Below are 21,611 nucleotides of genomic sequence, written 5' to 3'. Positions count from 1 at the left end.
CTGGAGGGGATGTATAAAGGGTGCCCTCTAGTGCCTGAGGACGGAACTATACTGTGAGCATAGAAGCCACAATCAGAGAATATTCCAAGTGGGCCCCGTATTTTGTAATGCAAATCATCTACCAAAGGTTCAGAGTTAAAAAAAAAAAAAAAAAAAAAAAAAGCAGCCTACTGGGGTTAGATGGGCATTTCCTGGACAAGGGAAAGTTTTGTCAAATTTAGGTTGTGGACAAAGTGAGAGTTCCAGCTTGGCTTTCTAAAGATACTCTTCTCCCTGCCCTCTCCTCCTCAAGTTGGCAGGGTGAATTTGGGCGTGTTGACTCATCTCAGTCATTGAGAAATAGCATAGGATCCAGAGTCAGACAAAACCTATTTGGACCCCCACCTTGCCAAGGCCTCCGGACTCCTAGGGAGACTTCTCGGAGAGCAGGACTGAAATGAAGCCGTGTAGACAGTTTTGCTGAGCCCCGGCCATGACAGCACAGAGGTGGGCACCCCAGACCCCGATGGAGAGGGCGCCGTCAGGAAGGCTTCCTGGAGGAGTGGTCCCAAACTGAGTCGGAAAAGGATGAGGCTTCATGGAAGCTCATGCTTGCACTCACCCCTGGCACTCTTTCACAGCCTTGATACACTCACTCACTGACTCTTCCAGTCATTCAACAAATATTCGGGGTCCACTTTGTGCCAAGCATTGGAGATTCAGCAGGGAAAAAAAAGACAAAATGTCCACCCTTTTGGAGCTTGCACTGTAGTGACAGCCAGGATGAAGGTGGAGGGCAGGCGGGAAGGAGGCAATAAAGTGAAATATTTGACACATCTGATTGTGACTTGAGCTGTGGAGAAACTGCAAAGCAAGGAAGGTGGCTCCCGATGGCGGGGAGGTAGAAGGGGAGTGGATCCCCGTTATTATCCATGTTTTATACACATGAAATCCACATAATTGAGGCAAACTGTGTTGGGAGCCTGTGCTTTTAAATGCCTGGCTCTGGCCGGCAGCAAACTGCAGGCCAAGAGGGTGATGGGAGGGGTGCTCCAGGCGGAGGGTACCGCCCGTGCAGTTGCTGGGGCAGGGCCAGGGTGGGGCGGAGGATGGGTTGGCAGGTAACCTGGATGCTGAATCACCCGGGTTTGGGGCTGGGCTGGTGGCCTGCGAGTCATGAAGGGAGAGCACAGGGGTTACTAAGGTCTGCGATCTGGACACCTGGGTGGTGGTGCTGAGAACGGCATCCCAGAGCAGTCTGGGGGGCAGAGGAGGAGGACAGGAGGGGTCGCTTCCAGGGTTCCAGGGAGGTGTCACTTGGGCTCTGAGCCCCATCTCTCCATCCACCCTCTGTTGCCCAGCCTTTGTGTGCGGCCTGGTCCGGCTACCGCAGACCCTCCCGAGCTGCAGGCACCACGCGCTGGTTACAGCTGAGCAGTTTGGGGGCCGGGAGGCCGCCCGCCACGGCCCCTGCTCGCCGGGCCCCCAGCTGAGCTGTAAATGACTTTTCCATTTTCCCGAGACCTGCGCCCAGGCCTGTTTGGTATTCAGGGACACCCGGCCCACACTCGCCAGCTCTCGGCTCTGCCCGAATTACTTGATTAAAACGCATATCAACTATTATGTGATTCATTTCTCTGCCGCAGCTCCGAGCTGGCCTATGTTAAACTGTAATAAAGGCTGGGCTGGGAGGCTGCGGGGACGGCGAGCTCAGGAGCGGGCTGGGAGGGCGTCTCTGAGTTCGGGGGAGCTGAAATCAGGACCCCAAACCTCAAGGCCACTGCTGGCTTCCCTGGGTCTAGGATGACAAGGACGTGGTTTGGAGGTGGGTCGGCTCCCTCTTGCCTTCCGGGAGAGAACTGGGTGGGTCCAGAAATTGTGACCATATTGGTTCTGGGCTTTTCCTTTGGTAAAAGGGAGAACAAAGAAAGTTTGGGGGTGGGGTAGGATGGAGAAGACATCACTTTGGTTTTCACGATCAGAAATCAAATTCCCCATCACCCGGAAATGTAGCAAAGTTGGCTCTCCCTGGGCCGGGAGGCCTGCGTCTGAGGGTTTTCTCCCCAACCCCGCTGTCCTGAGACTGCATCAGCCACTTGTAAAGTGGGGCTGATCCTGCTTGTCTGGTCCTCCAGGGTTATTGGGAGAGATTGCATTAGAACAATGAAAGGGCCTGTAAACTGTAGAGTGCGTGCCCAAGTATGAGGTGATGGCTGCTGCAGTGTGTCAGAGTTCGAAAGGAACTTTGTGATCATTCTGCTAAGCCCTCTTCATGTAAGAAGGTGCTGTTAAGCCCCTGCTGTGTGCCAGGCAGAGGCCCTGGTGCGCTCAAGGATCTCCGGGTTCCAGTGGGACCAGGAGACCTGTAAACAGGCAAGTTTGGTGTCTCCTGATGACCCCTGAGAACCCGAGGATGGTCACCGAAACCAGCCTGAATAGACCCGGCAGCCTTGCTGGCGGAGGCCACCCACGAGCTGGGTTCTGCCGGGTGAGCAGGAGTGTGCCAATGAAAGGGTGGGGCATTCCAAGCAGAGGAAGCTGGAGTTCAAAGGCAGGGAGGTATGAGACAGCATGGCTGGACCATTAGGAAGCCAAGAGCTGGACAGGGAGGGGTGGGGTCTCCGGAGTCAGGGGCTGTGGAAGCTAGTGGATTTCGAAGGAGAGGGCAGAGGCTCGGGTAAAGAACAGGAGATCTGCCCCAGCCATTTTCTGTCCACCTCCATCCACCCAACCTGGGCTGGACTCTGCCCTGAGCAGACCTCGTTCCTGCCTACCCGAAAGCTTTGATGAGCCAGAGAGCTCGTCACCCTCTTGTCCCTTATCCTATCCTCAGGCTGCTCTGGGGCTCACTCGAATCACAGAACTTCCTGTTTTATGCCTGTCCTGGCCTCAGTTCATCTAAAGCAGTGTTTCCTCCAGCAGACTGGGGAATTCCCAGCATCGGGGTGATGCCTTCTCATCAGATTGAGAGCTTTCTAAGACAGAGGCTGCTTTCCCCCCATAAGCTTGTCCCAAGGGAGTGGCTGTTTCTTCCTCGCTCTGTATGGGACTCCCCACTTCCCTGAGCAGAGACAGGATCTGGGAACCCAGAGAGAGGGTCCCTCACCATAGTCCTCCCTGGGGCTATCTCCAAGCCAGCACCTGGCTCTGTCCCACCCTCCCTTGGGGCCTCTCCATCCACAGCTGTTTGAGAGCCAGAGTGCAGACACTGCAGGGGGCCAGGAGGCTGCTCCCCTACTGCCCACCCCAAATCCAGCCTCTGTTAAATGAATGCGCTCCCACGTCCACTTTCCCAGCGGGTCCCCCTCCCCGTGCCAGCTGCACAGGCTTCCCCAAGAGACGACAACCGGCTTTCGGTGCATGGAGGACTCAGCTCCAGCCAGCAGGGCCTCTCAGTGGCCAGGTCCACCTAATCCGATTGATTAATTAAACTCTGAGGCTAAAGGGTTCCCAGGGGTGTGGGGGGAAGGGACAGCATTTTGGAAACCGAATGCGGTGGCATCAGGGATCTTTGTGTTCCTTCTTACTTATGATGCTTCAGTTCTGTATCCCCTCCCCCCACTTTCTTTTTCTGTCATCATCATCATCATTAATAATGATAATCCTTCAAGTGCCCTTTCCAGGTTCCAAATGACTCCCATGGTCTTCATTTCATTCTGTCCTCAGAGCAGTCCAGTGGGGCATGCAGGGATGCATCATCATCCTTTTTCACATCTGAGACAATGGAGGTCCAGAGAGGCGATGCAACTTGTCCAAGGCCACACAGCACGGGGAGAGACAGAGCTCAGAATTCAAGTGTCAGGCCTTCCAGACCAGGACTCTGGACTAGACCAGAGCAGCCCCAGAGGCCCCCTAGACTCCCCCCAGACTCCCTCCCGATCTGCACCTCCTCCTCATCCGTCTCCAGGAACAAGCACGAGCTTACTCGCTCTGTGGCCTCTCGCAAGTTACTGAACCATTCTGAGCTTCGTTTCCCTATTTGTAAAAGATCCAACAGTCCCAGCTTCATAGACCTGGCACACCGAAGAATGACACAGACCTACAAGGCGGCGGGGTGGGATCTCTTCCCCTGAGCTGGGCCAGGGAGGAGGCAGGAGATCTTTTCCAGGGGCCTAAAGTCACAGACGATAGTCCAGCTCTCTTGAAATCTCTCTGGATCTCCCAGCTAGCAGGACACAGCTGTGCTCTCCCTGCTCACTGTCCAGAAGGTTGTTATGGTAACCACCATCATCCTGGAGGACCATTCCCAGATCTCTTCCATCCACAGAGACCTGTGGGCTGTGTCTTCTCCAGGCTGGGTTCCCATCTGGTTATCTCTCTAGGCCCATGGAGTTCCCAGATCCATTCTGAATAAGGGGCAGGAGGGCCAGGGAGATGAGGAAGAAATAAACTCAGAACTCCATGAGGACCTGGAAAGCCGCCAGTAATTTGGATGGTACGGGGGCCTGCATGGGCACTAAGGCTGGGTGAGGATCAGTATCAGAAGCACCGCGAACTTATCCGCCCAGCACCTCCTTTGCTAACATGTGACTTTGGTGACAACCCTATGGCCTGTCCTGTTGTTTCCTTAATGTTTTACTTTGTCCAAAAGTATCCTTAAAAACTGAATTCAAGGAAACTAATTCTTTTCTAAGTAGAATATGCATATTATGTCCTACAAATAGATGGGAACCATAAAGACAAATATTATAAAAACAAACGATGGCATTCAATCCTACCTGGAGACTTTTGTGTGCAGAAAGAGCCTGAGTTAAAAGGGGGGACCAACGGTGCTAAAGATGTGCTGTCCTGTGGGGCAGCCACCAACCCCATGCAGCTATGTAAATTTGAATTAAAATAAAGTAAAATAAAAAACTCTGTTCTTCAGTTGCACGAGGCACATTTCAAGCCCTCAGTACCACACGTGGCTGATACCATATTGAACTGCACGGACCTAGCATATGTCCATCATCATGGAAAGTTCTATTGGACAGCGCTGCTCTAGAACTGAACTAAGACTTAATCCGTCTGGGGTTTCTCCCAAGATAGGGCTGTGCCTCCTCCATCAGGCTGGAGCGCTCCGTCTCCTCCCCATTCTGACCTTACAGATCTGAGTACAGTGTCTACACATAGGTTTTGTCCCCGACAACCTGGATTCCCCACCCCACTCAGCTCCTGTCTGAGCCCAAGGGTCCTCACTGGAGGATGGAGCCTGGTGCCCCATTCCCCATCCGTGGGCCGGCCTCCTTTCTTGCCTGCCAATCTCTGCCTCCTCCTTCTGAGGCCCCAAGGGCTCTCCTTGTCAATGTCAGAAAACTGAGGTTGTGCAGTGAGTTTCAGGAAATGAATCCTTGGGATTAGTTCTATTTGGCTCTGAGCCCCAGACATGTTGGGGAAAGCAGCCCAGGATGCCAGCTGTGTCCATTGTGGCCTCCTCTCAGTGACAGGGGGCTGGGCAGCTGGGAGAGGGCAGAGGAAGGGCTGGATCCTATCCCAGGTCTCTGCCGTTAGGGATAAGGCGGGCAGTGATGAAGACAGGGCACCCTTGCCATTGGCTCCCTTGTTGTGTGACGTCACAGTCAGTGGCCAATAAAAAGCAGAGATGACTTCTCGATGCCAAGTTAGTAGGTTGGAGGGAAAAGGAATCCATCCAAGACTGGATGACCTGCCGGCTGTGGATGCAGGCCCCTTGTAGCCTCCTCCATCATGCCTGTTAACATGCCATGCTCTTCCCCGGGCCTGGAATGCCTTTCCCTTCACCTCCACTTCACATCTAAGAGTCTGCATTAGGTGTTTTTTTTTCAGGATTGGGGGAAGGTCGTCCCTTATGGGAGGAGGCTAGGCCTTATTTGTGTAAGTAACATTTGAAGCAATTGAATAAGAACGGGACAGGGGACAGGAGAGCTGGGTCCAAGCGTGTGTGTGAACATTTGCTGAGGGACTTTGGGCATTTGTCCTACTTATCTGTGACTCAGTTTCTCCCATCTGTGGTGTGAGCGCATGATCTCTGAGGCTTCTCCAGTTTGACTCAGGCGAGCTCTCCAAGCAAAGTTTACATAGCAGGTGCTCTGTCAGTGCTTTCGGGAATGAATGAATGACCAGACGTAGAATTGCGTCCAGAAATACCGAAGATGGAGATGGAAAGGGAGAGGAGAGAGACGTGAAGCAAAAAATAAAAGGGGGAAGGGAGAAGTGGGGAGGAGGAAGATAATCTCTGATGGCTGGCCCTCTCTTTTCCCTCTCCCTTCCCTGGTTTCCTCTTCTCACCAGCCCCTCCTCCATACTCCAGTTCCACTGGGGCTGCCGAGGGTGCAGCTTCAGAGGCCTGGCTAGGGAACTGCTTACTAGCATCCCTTCTGCTGGAGCAGAAATGAACAAGAGGCCCAAACTTGTTGGGGGCAGAAAGTCAGTTCAGTCCAATAGTGTCTTCAGCCCTCACTACTGAGGAACTTGATCAAGCCCTTCCTGCAGCCTCCCTCGCCTGGACCTACAGGTGTAGATTCTTGGCCTGACAGCCCATCCAGGGCTGGGAAGTGAGCTGGCCCCAGACTCCTGGTATCTCTTTGCACAGAAAGCAAAGGCTTCACCCACCACCCAGGCTCCAGGGTGGAAATTGGTGGGGATGATGGGATGGGAGCCATGGCCATGACCAAGATCAGCAGGTGAGGTCTCCTCCTCCAGCCCAGAAGATCCTGAAACATCCCAGGAAGGGCCCAGGTGTGGAGGTCATGTAGTCCAAACCGTTCATACTACAAATGGAGAAACTCAGGCCTGAGGAGGGATGGTAGCCTTCCTATCATCACAAGAAGCTGGAATCTAGGCTTCCTGTCTCTGGCCCTGGGCACAAGCATTGACTCCCTCTCTCTGACCCTTCCTTTCTTCTTGCTTCCTCCTTTCCTTAGTTTTTGCAATATTTTCCCAAAATGTAATAGGGTCGTTGTTTAAATGATCATTGTTTTAAAAATACTGAACTATAAGTTAGTTTAAACTATAAACAAGTTTAAAAAAGCAAACAAAAGTCCTATCACCCTGAAGGTTAACATTTGCTACTCTTTCAAGTATAATGTTCTATAATGTGTGAAGCGTGTTTTTTCCAAAAGTGGGATAGAGCTTTGCAAACTGGTTTGTACCTTGCCTTTTTTTTAAAGTCAGGTTTATTGAGCTACAGTGAAAATATTGTGAAGTTCTCCCTTTTTCGGAGACCATAGTTCTAGAAATGTTGACAAATGTATTTCATCATGAAACCATCCCCTGAGTCCTATGTCATGTACGTTCTTCCACATCAGTGGAAATAATCTAAATGCCCAGCTACAGGGGATTATTTTTTTAATGAAATTGCTGGGCTGTAAATTATTTAACCAATCCCCTAAGGTTGGACAGGGAGGTTGCTTCCCAGCCTTCAGTCTGGTGAACAGTGCTGTGTGAATATCCTTCCTGTGCTCAGGAGGGATCTGATCTTCAGGGCCGTGGTGGCCTGAAGATGGGCACAAGGCACCTCTCCATCTCACTGGGCCCCCACTCTCTCCCTCACTCTCGCCTGGCTGTAGGGAACCGTCTGGACGAGGGCTCGGATGTGGAGTCGGAACCTGACCTCCCTCTGAAGCGTAAGCAGCGCCGCAGTCGGACCACGTTCACGGCTGAGCAGCTGGAGGAGCTAGAGAAGGCCTTCGAGAGGACTCACTACCCGGACATCTACACACGCGAGGAGCTGGCGCAGAGGACCAAGCTGACCGAGGCTCGCGTCCAGGTGAGGAGGTGCCTGGGGTGGGGGGGTTTGCACTGTGGGCATCATCTAGAGACCGGGACTGAGGAGGTAGGGGGAGCCCGGGTTGGAAGGTTTAGTGGGCCCCCCGGGGTGGGGGGATTTCTGCAGCAAGTGGTCCACGGACCGTGTAGGCAAGGAATGCCCCCAGCCCTTGGTGCAGAGTAAGTGAGCAGCAAATTGATTAACTGGCTGCCCAAGTGGTGGACAAGCCCCAGGGAAGCGGCAGTGAGGACTTGGATTGCCTTCACATCTGCCAACAAGTACTTCAGGAAAATGAGGGAAGGAAGGATGGAGGGAGAGACAGAGAAGAAGAGGAGAAAAGCAGGAGGGAGGGAAGAAGGAGGGCCATTCGTTCAGCCAGAAAAGACAGCTCAGGGAGGAGAAAAATCCAAACCTCTGACTGGGGAGGAAGGAAATGGACGAAAATGTCAGAACAGGCCTGGCTTCCTAAGATGGGTAATGAGTCTCCTGTCATGAGAAGCATGCAAGCTGACTCCTGGGTGCATGTTCCTGATGGATTAGAAGCATCCAAGGGAGGGTGGGCAGACCTTGAACACCTCCTCCACACCCTCAAAATGTGTGGTTCCTGATCAGTGGGGCTGGGGAAGGGAGGGCAGAGAAAGCACAATCTGCCTAAGGTTCAAGGCCTGCAGTTGCGAGGGGTTATTGCTTCCTCTCCCCAGGGGCAGCTCTCAGATTCCGAGAGGTCTACACTTGTTCTCCTGGAGTCTCTGGGGGCTGGGCTGGGAAGAGCTCGGGCTGGGTGGGGGCAGAGGAGCAAGAGAGGGGTCTGATGCACCGCTCCGGTGGGAACTCGTTCCTGGTCTGGCCTCTCTGTGAATGGGGGAGGCGGGTCTGCAGAGGGACGCCCCCAACTGTTCACTGGGGGTGCTTCTGTCCGAGGAGCGGCCAGCCTTTGTTGGGCACCTGCCTTGTGCCAGGGGCAATGCTCAGAGCTTCTCCCACCTGACCCAAGGGAACCTCAGACCACCTCCTCAGGTCAGGATGGTCACTCCCCAAGCCACAGGCACAGAATTGAGGCTCAGAGGAGCCACACGCGGCAGGGCACAGAGTTCAAGGGAGGCTGAGCTGGGCCTGGAACTCCAAACCCTCCAGGGTCTTTTCATCCGGAAGAAGGAAATGGACTCAGAGCCTGGGGTTTGAAAGCGACAAAGTTCTGGAAGCAAAGTGGCACTTAAGCAATCCAGGAACCAACGCCCTCCCTCTGCCCACCCCACCCCCATCCTGGAGTGGGGGACCCTTGGCTGCCGTAGAGGGGGACCCCGAGGGGAGGGGGGCGGCGGCAGCAGCAGGCTCACCTCATTCCCTCCCCGCCTCTCTGGGGTGATACCCGAGCCTGCCCCCAGCCCCGGCCTCCCTCCCCTGCTCCGGTCCTCCTGCAGCTGTTCTCCTGGGCACATTCCTGGGTGCTTTCTCACTCCCACGTCTGGCGACCACGGCTGCTTCCCACCACCTTGAAGCCTGACTGCTCCTTGTAAAATTTCCTGGCTGTCAGGGCAGTGCTTTTATTGGCCCAGGGGACCCAGAAACAGGTGTCACTCAAGGTCCAAGGATAGAGGGGGGCTGGGAACAGGGGGAGCGGCCAGAGCCCAGGCAAACCCACAGTGAGGGGGGCGAGAGCAGACATCCTCCACATGCTGACTCCCCCTATCAGACTATGAGCTGCCCCAGGACGGGGCTCAGTCTCCCCCCAACCCTTAGCCTGAGAACTTGGACTGATCCCAGCAGAGGATCAATACATGTTGAGTTTTTAAAGAATGAACAAAGGCCGACCCAAACAGTCAAGACAGGAATAATAGAACATTTGGCCTGGAGAAGAGAAGGCTTGAAGAACGCTGCTGCTCTGAGACACCCCAGGGGGTGGACCAGGGTGGATAAGAGGATATCCTAAAAGTCCCATATAAAGGTCTGCAGGGACGAAAGCGCAAGACTGGGAGCCACAGGCCTGGGTTCCCCTCGGTTTCTGACTCTGATCAGTTGGCTTACCTTCAACAGGTCACTTTCCTCTCCTGAGACTTAACTTCCCATCTATAAATAAAGTGATCAAACTAAATGAGCACCAAGTCTCCTTAAAGTTTTAGGGTCCTTACACATCAACAATCAGAGCTGCCCTGTGGGGTGATGAGATCCCTGTTACCAGAAGTATTCAAGAAAAAGTACAATGTCCAGTGGATCGGAGACCCTAATGAGACAGTTCCTGCTGTGGACAGCGGGGCAGGGTCCTTGAAGCCCCCTGAGCACTGCTTAGGTTTTACGGCTCTATACTTTTGGTGTCTTGGCCTCTGATTCTAAGAGTCTGTGGTTCAGGGATTTTTGCAATCCTGTGCCACCTCATTTCAGTGGCGCTGGGAGATGGTGGGAGAGTCGAGTGGTTCAGAGTGGGCTCAGAGCCAGATGCCTAGGTGTGGATTCCAGCTCCATCACTTACTCTCTCTGCCCTCAGTTTCCTCATCTGCAAAATGGAGATGACAGTAATAGGGTTCACTTTGTTCTGAGGATTAAATGATTGCATGTAAACACGCGCACGACACACACATACACACACGCAGTCAGGAAGTGCCTGGCACACAGAAGGGCCATGAGTGGGGACCATTATTATTAAAATTCCACCTGTTTTTGGTGGTTCCAATTCTGGCCACCCTTGAAACTCCAGGTTCATTCATCTGGCAATCATATTGGGCACCTCCTGTGTGCCAGACATCATTTAATTAGGCAGAGTTCTAGTCACTTAAGTATGTGACCCCCCTCTGCCTCCTCTACAGCCTGCTCCCCAGCAAAGGGTCAGGAGCCATTCTCCGAAGCCTGGTGCCCCTGATATCTCGCAGAGATGCCCTGTCTCAGCCCACAGAAAGCCCAGCCACCTTCCAGTGTAGGAATAAGATGTAGATGCCATTCTGGGTAAGCACTTTGCCTGTGTTAACTCCTAGAGCCACCTAGAAGTGAGATGCTATTATTAGCAACGAAGAAAGTAAGACACAGAGGAACAACAGAACTTGTCCATCTTAGTGAGGAGTCAGAGGCAGGATTCAAACCCAGGCAGTCGGGCTCTTAACCATCATGTTACACTTTGGGAGGACGGAGGTGCCTGCTGGGGTGGAGGCAGCCCTGGGGAAACAGGACAATGAGGAAGAAGAGGTGAGAGAAAAAAGCAAAAGGCATGTCCTCTCCTCCAGGAAGTCCTCCTGGATTGTGAAAGGAGTTAGAAGCCCCTTCTCAGACCTCCTTATAGCACCTTGCATACCACCCCGTCTGAGCTTACTACTCTGGAGGGTAACTGTCCTTTGACTCACCTGTCGTGCACCTGGCCAAGGGCAGCTTGAAGGCTCGGACTAGGTCATGCTCACCATCTATCCTTACTGTCCTGTTTGACATGGATCGGAGTCCTGGGAACAGTCTGAGATGAAGAGGAGGGAGGTCAGGAAGGCAGGGAGGAGAAGGGAAAGGAAGGGAAGGGGGAAGAACGCTTCCAGCGTGTTTGGGTCCTCTCCATTTGAGGGACGGTGACCCCTGCCGAAGGGACAGCTGCGTCCAACAAAACTGTAGCGGCGTGCCCCAAACTGAAGTCACTCTCCGACCTTCTTTTGGCCACATTTGCATATTATCCGTATTGTCCTGTTCTTTTTTTATAAAATTAGTCTGTTTTTAAAAAGTAAATTTTAATTAAGGTATAGTTGATTTAACAAGTCTATGTAAGTTTCAGGTATACATAGTGAGTCACAATTTTTAAAGGCTATACTCCATCTATATTTATTATAAAATATTGGCTATGTTCCCTGTGCTGTACAGTATATCCTTGTAGCTTATTTATTTTATACATAGTAGTTTGTAGTTTTTAATCCCCTCAGTGTATTTTAAAATAAATGTGTGTATCACTCTCATAAGAGGAAGGCAGTTGGAAACACACACACACGGGGGAAACAAGACAACACGGAGAAAGTCCTGCAGGAAACATCACTCGCCAAGGCATCCTCTCTGTGCATTAAATGGGGAGATTGGCAAGTGTTGGAAAGGCGCTAAGGATGTGTGAGTGACAAGCTGAGACCTTCCCTTCCACACGCTCCAGGCCTGGAGGAGAAGGGACTGGTTCAGGGTTATTTAAGTCTGTGTCACTCACCTTCTGGGATGTCTGCACCAAGGAGTGGCAGGAGCCCCACCCTTTGGTAAACACAATTTAAACAAAACTGTTCCCCACACCCTCGCCTGGAAGCAGGGAGCAGGGAACACTGCCCATTCCTCACCATTTCAGAGGCAGCCTCAGTCTGACTGGTCGGCATCCATCCCACCCAGGACGCCCGTTGGGGAGCCCTGGCTGCCCTGGGGAGGTGCGGAGAAGCCAGGACTTTCATTTTATTCCGGACAGTTTGCAATCCTGATTTGGCTGCCACATCTCCTTTCTCTGTGAATCCTAAGCAGGTCAGAGCCAGCTGCTCTGTCCATCCAGCTTGAAAAACTGAACTCTGTTTTCCCCTTGGAGAAAAGACAGATGATACCAGGGGCCCATGTGCACCTGCCACCTGCCTGAGACTCCCTTCCCGCGTGTCAGCAGACGCGGCCTAGAGGTTTGGGGGTCTTAAATGATCCATGCCAGGGGAGGCCAGGTCGTCACTCACCAAGGGGGGCTCCCCACTGAGCCTTTGTGGCCCCAGCACCAGCAAAGACCCACCAGAGCCATCTCTGCCTTCCACTGTTCATTCATTCATTCATTCATTCATTCATTCATTCAACAAGTACTCCTATAGAGCTGTGAGCAGTGGACAAGGAATGCCTGACCTCTGCCCCTGGGGCTCAAGGCTCGAAGGGAAGGCACAGAGCCAAGAAACAGATAAAGACAATAATGGTTTGTGTGAGGCAGCTCATAGCTGGAGGCCTCCTGAGAAGGTGGGGGGACCTGCCTGGACTTACTTTCATGCAGGGATCCATCACTGGAGCAGGAGGCATTTCCGCTGAGCCCTGCAGGCCAAGGAACCAGCAGTGGGAAGAGTATTAGGGTTAGAGGGAACAGCATGTGCAAAGTCCAAAGGTAGAAAAGAGTTTCCCCAGAGCAGCCCCACTTCCCATGCCCATTCTCTTTCTCTGGCCGGTCCCAGGGAACTGGCTGCGAATTCAGACAAGAGGGTTCTAGAAAATCAGACTGATTGAAGTTTGATCCATTACAGACTAGCAGTGTGGCCTTAGGCAAGTGATTGGACCTCTGTGAGCCTCAGTTTCCCCTTCTGGGGAATGGGGCTAGTAGGGCATGCCTCATGGGTCTATGTATATGTCTGTGTGAGGTGGGCTTTCCTATCCAAGGGGGCCCGTGCAGCATAAGCCAAGCAGGGCCTCAGGCTCTTGACCAAGAACTGGCTTTTACATCTGAGTCTGGCAGGTGGGTCTCATTCAGGTGGGTTCTCGATGTATGGCTTCCTCCTGGGGGGCTTCCTGGAGGAGGTGGAGAGTGAGCGTGTGTCGGAACAAGGATGGTCACCCACTGACAGCCTTCAGGGCAGGAGCAGCTACAGTGAAAGGGCGTTGGACAGAGTCACTCAGACCTGGCTGTGCCTCTGACCCACCCTGTCACGTAGGCAAGTTCCCCACTCTCTCTGGGTCTCAGTTTGCTCATCTGTAAGATGCAGGTCATGATAATGACTTCCTCACTGGGTGGTCGAGAAGACAGAATGCGATGGCACCTATAAAAGCGCTCTGCAAACTGTCCTCCTGCGGAGGATGCCGGCTTGATCGAGGGTGATGGCTCGGGGGACCGGTTCTAGCTATGTCTCAGATCCCTGCCAGGAGCCAGGCTGAGGGCTCTCCATGCTCCGCTCTCCATCCCCCAGGTCTGGTTCAGTAACCGCCGTGCCCGTTGGCGTAAGCAGGCAGGAGCCAACCAGCTGGCAGCGTTCAACCACCTTCTGCCAGGCGGCTTCCCGCCCACCGGCATGCCCACGCTGCCCCCCTACCAGCTGCCGGACTCCACCTACCCCACCACCACCATCTCCCAAGGTGAGTGCTCAGCCCCACCCTGGCATCTCAGCCATATCCTTTCACCCTCCCTCCCCCGGCCCCCGTCTGCCTCCTTCCTTAACAAAGAAGGAATAAGAAGGTTTGGGTGTTTTTTAATGATCATTTGTCTACTTTCATGTGGATAGACTATTAAGACAAAAGAGATGGGGTTCTGCCCTTGAACTTCTTCACTCTGCATCCAGGGGAAGATGAGCAAGGTAGCCTCCATGCACACGGTCAGAACAGAGTTTCTCCAACTGTAAAGTCATGTCAATCTCCTGGGTCTCATTAAAATGCAGAAGAAATGGTGGTGAGCCCTGTAGGCAGAGAAGGGTAGCTCCCCTCCCTCCCTGGCTCCGGTCCCAGACTCTGCCCCCTCCCCAGCACACATTAAGAGTTCCACTACTTGACTTCTGCCTCATGGAGCCCCGTGGCTCCCTCTTAAAGGACTGGCAGGCTGGAATTCTGGAGGCTGAGGAGAGAGGCCTCCCTGTGATTCTTGATAAGAAACTCAACCATTGCCAAGGGTGACTGTCCCATCTTCTGGAAGGCTGCATGGAGGGGCCGTGACAGAGAGGAGTAACAGCCCAGTAGCTAGGAACAGGACAGCAGTTCAAACCCCGGCTCCCCACTCACTAACCTTGTTACCTTGCATCTCACTGAGCCTTGGTTTCTTCATCTGTAAAATGGTAATCATATTCTCGCTTCCCATTCTTAGTATTTGTAAAAGCACCTGGCGAGTGGTCAGTGCTCACAAAATGCTATCAGGAGAGGCCTGGGCAGATTGACAGAGTCCTCAACGAGCTCTGACGTTCAGTCCAGATAAGGTTTATTGAGCACCTGCTATGTGTCGACCGCTGAGATCAGGGCCGGTAACTGTAGGTGCCTAGAGGTTATCTGGAGTATTGATTGGCTGTCAGTCAAGGCTTGCCCAATCCCAGTGTCCTCCCCAGAAGCTCGTTGTCCTGTCCCAAGTAGCGAGGGAAGGCGGTCGCCTCCCCTCTCCCTCCACTGGCTGGAGGCTGGGAGAAGGAGGCTCAGGGTCTACCTTCCAAGCAGGAGGCGCTTTACCTTCCCTCACCCTCTGGGGTGAGGCCGCTTGCTCAAGCCCGCTCCTGGGTCTCTCCGCAGATGGCGGCAGCACCGTGCACCGGCCCCAGCCCCTCCCGCCGTCCACCATGCACCAGGGCGGGCTGGCTGCGGCCGCGGCAGCCGCGGACACCAGCTCTGCCTACGGAGCCCGCCATAGCTTCTCCAGCTACTCGGACAGCTTCATGAACCCGGCGGCGCCCTCCAACCACATGAACCCCGTCAGCAACGGCCTGTCTCCTCAGGTAGGTGGCCTCGCCTCTCTTCCCCGGGTCCCACTGCCAGATGCTCGTCAGCCCAGTCAGCAAGGGCTCTGGGGGACACAGGCTGGCTCTCCCTTGGGGAAGAATTCGCTGCTCTCCACCAAACCCACTGGCTGTTGGACACCTTGAAATAGTTAAGTGGGAGGCGGAACTGCACCTTCCACTTTCACTTGTCTATATTCTGTGACCCTTTACCCTGGGTTTATCTTCTTCAAGCTGGAGACCTGGGTGATGCAGTGGGCGGATGGAGAGAAAAGGTTTCCATACTTCTCGCTACCCAGAGACAGATACCGTATTATAGACTTGCTCCTGACCGGTTAGCCACCCAGAACTTATTAAACTGGCCCACCAGCCTCTTCGTGGCTGTTCACTCCAGAAAAGTCAAGCATTTTCAGATGGTGTGCTGGTGGAAGCCTTGCACCATTTCCTATGGGATGCTGACTGTGGTTGGGGTTTTGTTCTAGACCCAGGAGTTCTTCCTGTGCTCCATCTTTCGCCTTTCATGAGGAGTGACCAATGAGTAAAAGGCAGGACCGCATCCTATTGGTGGAGAGAACTGTGGTGGGGCGGTTCTAGCTGGGGAACTCTACTCCCATTGGGTCTGGGAACTCTATTCATTCGCATATGATTGGTTGCTGGTTAAGTCACTCATTGCCCGATGATGCTGATGAAAGTCATGGGACCATCTTTAGATGGAGTCAGAAAGATGAGGCTGAGGCTGGTGGTGGTTATTGGTGGGTTTGGGGAACAGGACTCCGTGATGCTGGAAGTTCTAGCAAACTGGAGGAACTGCTGAGTTCATTTTTGTAGCTATAGCAGGCTCTTAAATATCCCTAGCGGAAGGAATTAAATCCAAGACTCCTTTTACCCTTCCTTCCACCTTCTGAGACACCTCTCTGTGTCTGTGGTGAGAACACAGATAATGCAAACTTACCTGAACAGCTGTTACGTGGTAGAAGAGGTGAGGCTGCACTACTCAGAGCATCTCTGAGCCTTAGTGTATCCCCCATTTAACAGAAGAGTGATTAAACAAAGAATTGATAACCTTCTAAGAAGGGTGTTCTCTGCATTCAACATGCTAATGGGTCAAAGCGCTTAGCACAGAGCCTGGAACAAAATAGGGGCCAAATCAACATCAGTTCCCTTCCTGCCCCCCTATTACCAGAACAATATGGTTGGTATGAGAAATCTGTTGCCTGAAGGAAAATAGGGGCCAAAGGGGAGATCAGCTACAATCCCCCAGGCCACTTCCATCCAACAACCTGTTTTTGTAAATAAAGTTTTATTGGAACACAGCCATGTCCATTCATTTACATACTCATGGCTGCTCTTGTGCTGTAACATCAGAATTTAGTAGTTTCAAAAGAGATCATGTTGCAGGCTTTTGCGTGGCCTGAAAGCCTACATGTACTCTCTGGTTGTTACAGAAAAAAGGCTACCCTTGGTCTAAAAGATTCCCCCAAATGTTAATTTTCTGCATGTTTTGTGTTCATTCCTTTTGCCTCTATTCCTGTGTGTGGTTGAGGGCTGACTGAATTTCCGTTTCATCGTTTACTTGTGGGTAAGATCCCTTCCCCTCTCTACACCTCAGCTTTCCCATCCATGACATGGGGACAATGCTAGCACCTACCTCATAGGGTTGTTTAGGGTCGAATGAAATGATATACATAAAGCGCTTAGCCCAGGTCCGGTGCAGAGTTGAGTGTCCTGTGAACAGAAGCAGTTGAAGGCCAGGCTCTCAGTGGTAAAGCACCACATCCTCGTGGGCCCCACATTGTGGGGGTGACGCAGCCTGCAGACCAGAATGTTTTTCCAATAGAATCTAATTGGCCTCATCGGGGTTCAAGGCCACTACCTCCATCTCGTTAGTGCCAAGGATGATGAACCGGCTAAGCTAACCTTCCAGAGCCAAGTTTAGACACAAGGGGATCCAGAACCAGCCAGGTGAGGATGGCTGCAGAGACCTGAGGTGTCCACATCTGAGAATGTGGTCCAGGCCTGGCCTTATATTACAGAACAATTTGAAGAAGCATCACTTGGAAATCTGAAGAGGGGTACTGAGATTAGGTGGGCCCCCCATCCCACTTTTCAGTTGGAGGGCCCAGGACACATTGGCTGGGCCAGGCCTGAGAGTCCAGGACACCTGGCTCTCTGACCACTGCTCTTCCCAGCCCACCCTTCTCAGTGTGGGTGGAGGTTTATCATCAAAGCAGCATCTTCTTCACAGGGCAGAGAAGAGACTGGCATACAAGGGGCCCCTGGCTTCTAGAACATAGCTCAGCAGTGGGATTAAAGAATGAGGATGTGTCCTGCACTGGCTGGGCCCAGAAATGAGCCTCAGGGAGGGAGGGAGGGAGGAGGAGGAAGAGAACCCGACCCACTACTTTGAGCAGCCAGATCAATCCCAACCTTCTCCCCGTCCAAGCTGGACCCTCACCCATCCTCCAAGAGGCCCTCCAGGTTTCCTCCCCATTCCTCAGGGCAGAGAGGGTGTGGGGGCATGATGGATTGGGTGAACTTCGGAGACTTGCCCAGAGGTTCCCACCAAAGGTGTGAAGACAAATGGAAGGTCTGACAGGGGCATAGGGGACCAGGAGGTGAACAGCTGCTGGAGCAGGGAGAGGGGGCTGCTCGCAGGGCGGTCACGGGGGCCAGGGCAGGCTGTGTGCTTCTGTGCACGTGAACTGCCGGGGTGGAGCTATGAACACTTCCTGAAGGAAGGGGGCAGCGAGGGGGGCGTTTCTGGGTCTTATACAGAAGTTCCTGGCATTTCTGAGCTCTGATTCCCAGTAAACTCTGTCTTCCTTCCGAGCAGGCCGACTACACATGTTCAGCACATCTCTGTGGTCCCAGGAGGGTGGGTGTGGGGGTTCTCCACCAAGACAGATGAACTACCATGTCCTGTTTCTCCTCCATGAGGAGTTTCTCTGTAGCTCACCTGAACAGCAGGGAGAGGAGAAACCCCATCTGGGATGGGACCCCCATGTGGGCTATGGGGCCAGCACCATCTCCCCTCATCCAGGATCTCAGGTCCACTGTCACTCAGGTAGCCTTGGCCCTGGTTCTTACAAAAGCCCAAACGGATTACATTAGGGTTGCACTTGGAGCATCTGCTCATCACGCTGGTGGGCTTGATGCTGCCTGGGGAGGACGTGCCTCCTCCCCGGGGGTGGACCCAGGTCCTTGTCTCAGACCCAGCATGGGAAGTGGGTACTGCCAAGCCTCAGAGACTCCACGGAGAGACTGCCCAGCAGAATCTCGTGGAAAAGCTGTTTACTCGTGTCAGCTCCGTGCCTGTCCCCCGACTCTAATATAAAGGTAGTTACGGAGTGCCTGCTACGTGCCAGGCACTGTTCTCCGCACGTGGGTAAATCAGTGACCATGAGAGATGAGGACCCCTGCTCTAGAGGAGCTGGCAGTTTAACAGGACAGAGAAGCAATAAACAGAATCAAACAGCAAGTCATACAATATATTTAATACAGACCAATGAGGGCAGCTAAACCTTCCGAGCTCCTGTGATGTTCAGACCCTCTTCTCAGTGTTTTCTGTATGTTAATCCACCTGAGGGCCAAAGCCAGGATTCAATGCTCATCTCTAGAGCCTGAGATTTTAACCACTCACACTGCTCTCCTGCCTCCCAGAAATGCACACACTTTCTCTCTTTTTGAGAGATTGGCAGGCAGCGAGAAGCAGTCATCTCGGCAGCCAGTCCCTTCAGCTCAGTGGCGGGGAAATCTCCTTCAGCCCATGTCATGGATAAGAACACTGAGGCCAGGCCCTCAGGTTAGGAGCCAACAGGCGGAACTGAGTCAGATGGGGAAAAGCCTCCAGGGGGTGTTTGGATGACCTCGAGGTTCGGTTCCCTAGGGGCCAGCCCCTCACCCACCCCCAAAGCCCAGCCTGATAGGATTAGGGGCTCAGCACTCAACACGTGGACACCCCTGGCTTTCCGCTCTGGGGCCCTCTGAAGAGGTGCAAGGAAAACAAATACTGCCCATTTGACCTCCTCTCTGATGGCTTGTCGGAGGCTGGGACTCGCAGCCCCCAGCCCACTCTCTCCCCTTCATTCCAGGTTAAGGGCCAGTGGCTTGGGAATAACTCTTAGAAACCAGCTCAGGACAGCTTAGAACAAAAGCTTTTGTGACAACACTTCGAGTGATCTGATTCCTGCAGATGGATCAGTTCCTACCAGCCCACATCTAGGAATTGTGAACAGGGCAGGCTTTTAGGGGTGGTGGGCAGAGACAGAAAGGGGACACCTGGCCTGCCCTTTAGAGATTCCTCGGTCTGATGATGGAGACACAGCCCCTTCCTGAGGAGCTCATGATCTGAGAGGAGAGACCCAGCTCCTGTCCTCAGGAACTCATAGCCTGCTGGGAAAGAAACCCCTTGTCCTTAGGCACCCCAATCTGACGGTGGAAGCACAGCCCTCTCTTGGAGACTCCCCAGCGTGATGGGGGAGACAGACAGCGGAAGCCATTCATAGCCACAGTGCTGACCAGTCCAAGCTCCCAAGCAAAGAAATCGGGAGCAAGCTTCTGCCATTTCAAGGGTCATTTGGGCTGGAGGTCACGGACAGGCTGCCCTGTGCTGGGGTTTCCTCGGGGGCCTGTGTAATGTGTCCCCGGGGGGGCAGCCTGGAACTGGAGCTGCCTTCTCCCTGTACTTTCCTAGATGCAGACTCTATTAGAGTCGGAAGTGGAAACTGAGGTCCAGAGAGGGGGAGGAAATTGCCCAGATCACACGGTGGGTGAGCAGCCAAGCTGGGACCCACACCCAGGGCTCCGGACCCAACACCGGGGCTCCAGCTGCTGCTTCACAGGAAGGGGGGTGTTTCGGTCTCATCACCGCTGTTCCTCTTGCTTCATCACGACGTCCTTCATTCTCCCTCATTCACCATCCACCCCCTTTGCTTCTCTTTGGAGCTTAACCTGCAGGAACCTGTAAAGAGATTTCCATATTTACAATTTCCCCCACACAGAACTAATGAAAAATATTCTCTAAGTGTGCAGTTAATCACACAGCCGGGATCACAGTAGACCTAGCCTTGTTCTTCCCTGCATCTTGATTTTCTTTTCTCCTTTCCCTTCTGTGCACGAAAGAGTTACGGTGACCGTGGAGCGAATGCTTCCCGCGGGCCAGCTGCAGATGGGGCTAAACGTTTTACCTGCTTCCACTCTGCGAAGTTTGGCAGTTGCCCTGTGACCTTGGCTTACAGATGAGGCATCGGATTTGTCTGGGGTCATCCATCCATCCACCCATCTAACAAAGATTTATTAAGCCCCATCACATACCAGGTCTTGTGGTAGATTCTGGGAAGCGGCAGAGCCAGGCTTCCAATGGTCTGGCTACAGAGCCCCCGTGCTGCTCTGTTGTCTCTGCCCCGTAAGGTTGGTCCTGTGTCCCTATGGGGAAATGGAGGCTTGAAGCCACAGTGGCAGTTAAGAGCATAGCCAGGTTCCTAGTCTATACCTTCAAAAGCCAAGCTTCCCCCTCCTTCTGAGACCAGCAGGAGTAAAGCTCAAGACTTTTCATTTCTGTATGATGTGGTCTCCTAAATGTGTCTCCCCAGTAGACTCCCACCACTGCCCTCCTGGCATCACCAGGCCTCCAGGGAAGCTGAACCAGCAGGGGAAGGTACTCCATCAGCTGAACACTTACAGGATGCCCCCATCCCTGGCCAGCACTTTACTTCTGTGACGTTACTCCAGCCCCACAGAACTTGGGGAGACAGGCACAGAGAGGTTAAGTCACTTGCTAAAGGCCACAGAGCACATGAGTGGTGGCCATGGGGTTCTAAGGCAGATCTGCCTGACCCATGCAGCTCACCTTCTCATCACCCTCCCAGCGGGATGAGATCAAGACCGTCCGCCCGCGCAAGGGAACTGAGCCGGGCATCCTGTGGTGGCCACTGGAAACTCCCTTCGCCTTTCTGTCCCCTCACTTCCTCTATGTGTTTTTTCTTCCCCTTTATTGGCAACGCTGCGTTTATAATAAGCATTCAAAATGAGTCTTGCTGGACCAGGGACAGGGAAGGAGGAGGGAGGGGGAGATTTGTAGGCAGGAAGATGGGGAGGGGGGTTGTGGGGTGTTAAATAGCCCAGAATTTTTAAAAAACTGATGCAAATCACTGGTAGGAGAGAAAATTATGTGCAATTACGTCCTGATATTGGAAGGTTTTGCCTAGCCCAGGCAACAAGATCTCATTAACAAGCAGAAAATAAGATTGAAATGGTGTGTAAAAGAGCTGAAAAATGAATTTGAATGCTGCGTTTGTCCACAATTACCCCCTCCTTCACACATATTTTATTGCAATTTTTTTATTATTCTTAATCTCTCCATTCCTCAAAGCAGATTGGGGACATCCTGGCATTACCGGGGCGTCGGGAGGAGGTGTGGAGGATTTCCTGCTCCCCTGAAAGGAGACCCTTCTCTTGCACATTTTCCAAGGTTGGGTTTTGGAGGGATCAGAATTCATTTCTCCGGCTTAGCGGGTTGTAGGAACATGGGGGCTTTAACCCCAGCCAAGTGAGCG

At 53.0% G+C, this 21,611-nt stretch overlaps 1 protein-coding gene across 4 annotated transcripts in view; it reads left to right on the top strand.

Moving 5' to 3' along the window:
• PAX7 (paired box 7) overlaps positions 1-21,611 on the top strand; it is a 101,587-nt gene that overhangs the window by 45,815 nt on the left and 34,161 nt on the right. For all 4 annotated transcript variants that reach the window (XM_074377302.1, XM_074377300.1, XM_074377301.1 and 1 more), the window contains exons 5-7: positions 7,506-7,705; positions 13,558-13,723; positions 14,855-15,057. In XM_074377302.1, coding sequence (XP_074233403.1) covers positions 7,506-7,705; positions 13,558-13,723; positions 14,855-15,057 — 569 coding nt within the window. The remainder of the gene's footprint in view (positions 1-7,505; positions 7,706-13,557; positions 13,724-14,854; positions 15,058-21,611) is intronic.

Source organism: Camelus bactrianus, chromosome 13 (assembly GCF_048773025.1).
Source record: "Camelus bactrianus isolate YW-2024 breed Bactrian camel chromosome 13, ASM4877302v1, whole genome shotgun sequence".
NCBI lineage: Eukaryota > Metazoa > Chordata > Mammalia > Artiodactyla > Camelidae > Camelus > Camelus bactrianus.
Note: the sequence above shows the minus strand (reverse complement) of the source record. Positions and strands in the feature narration are given on the sequence as shown.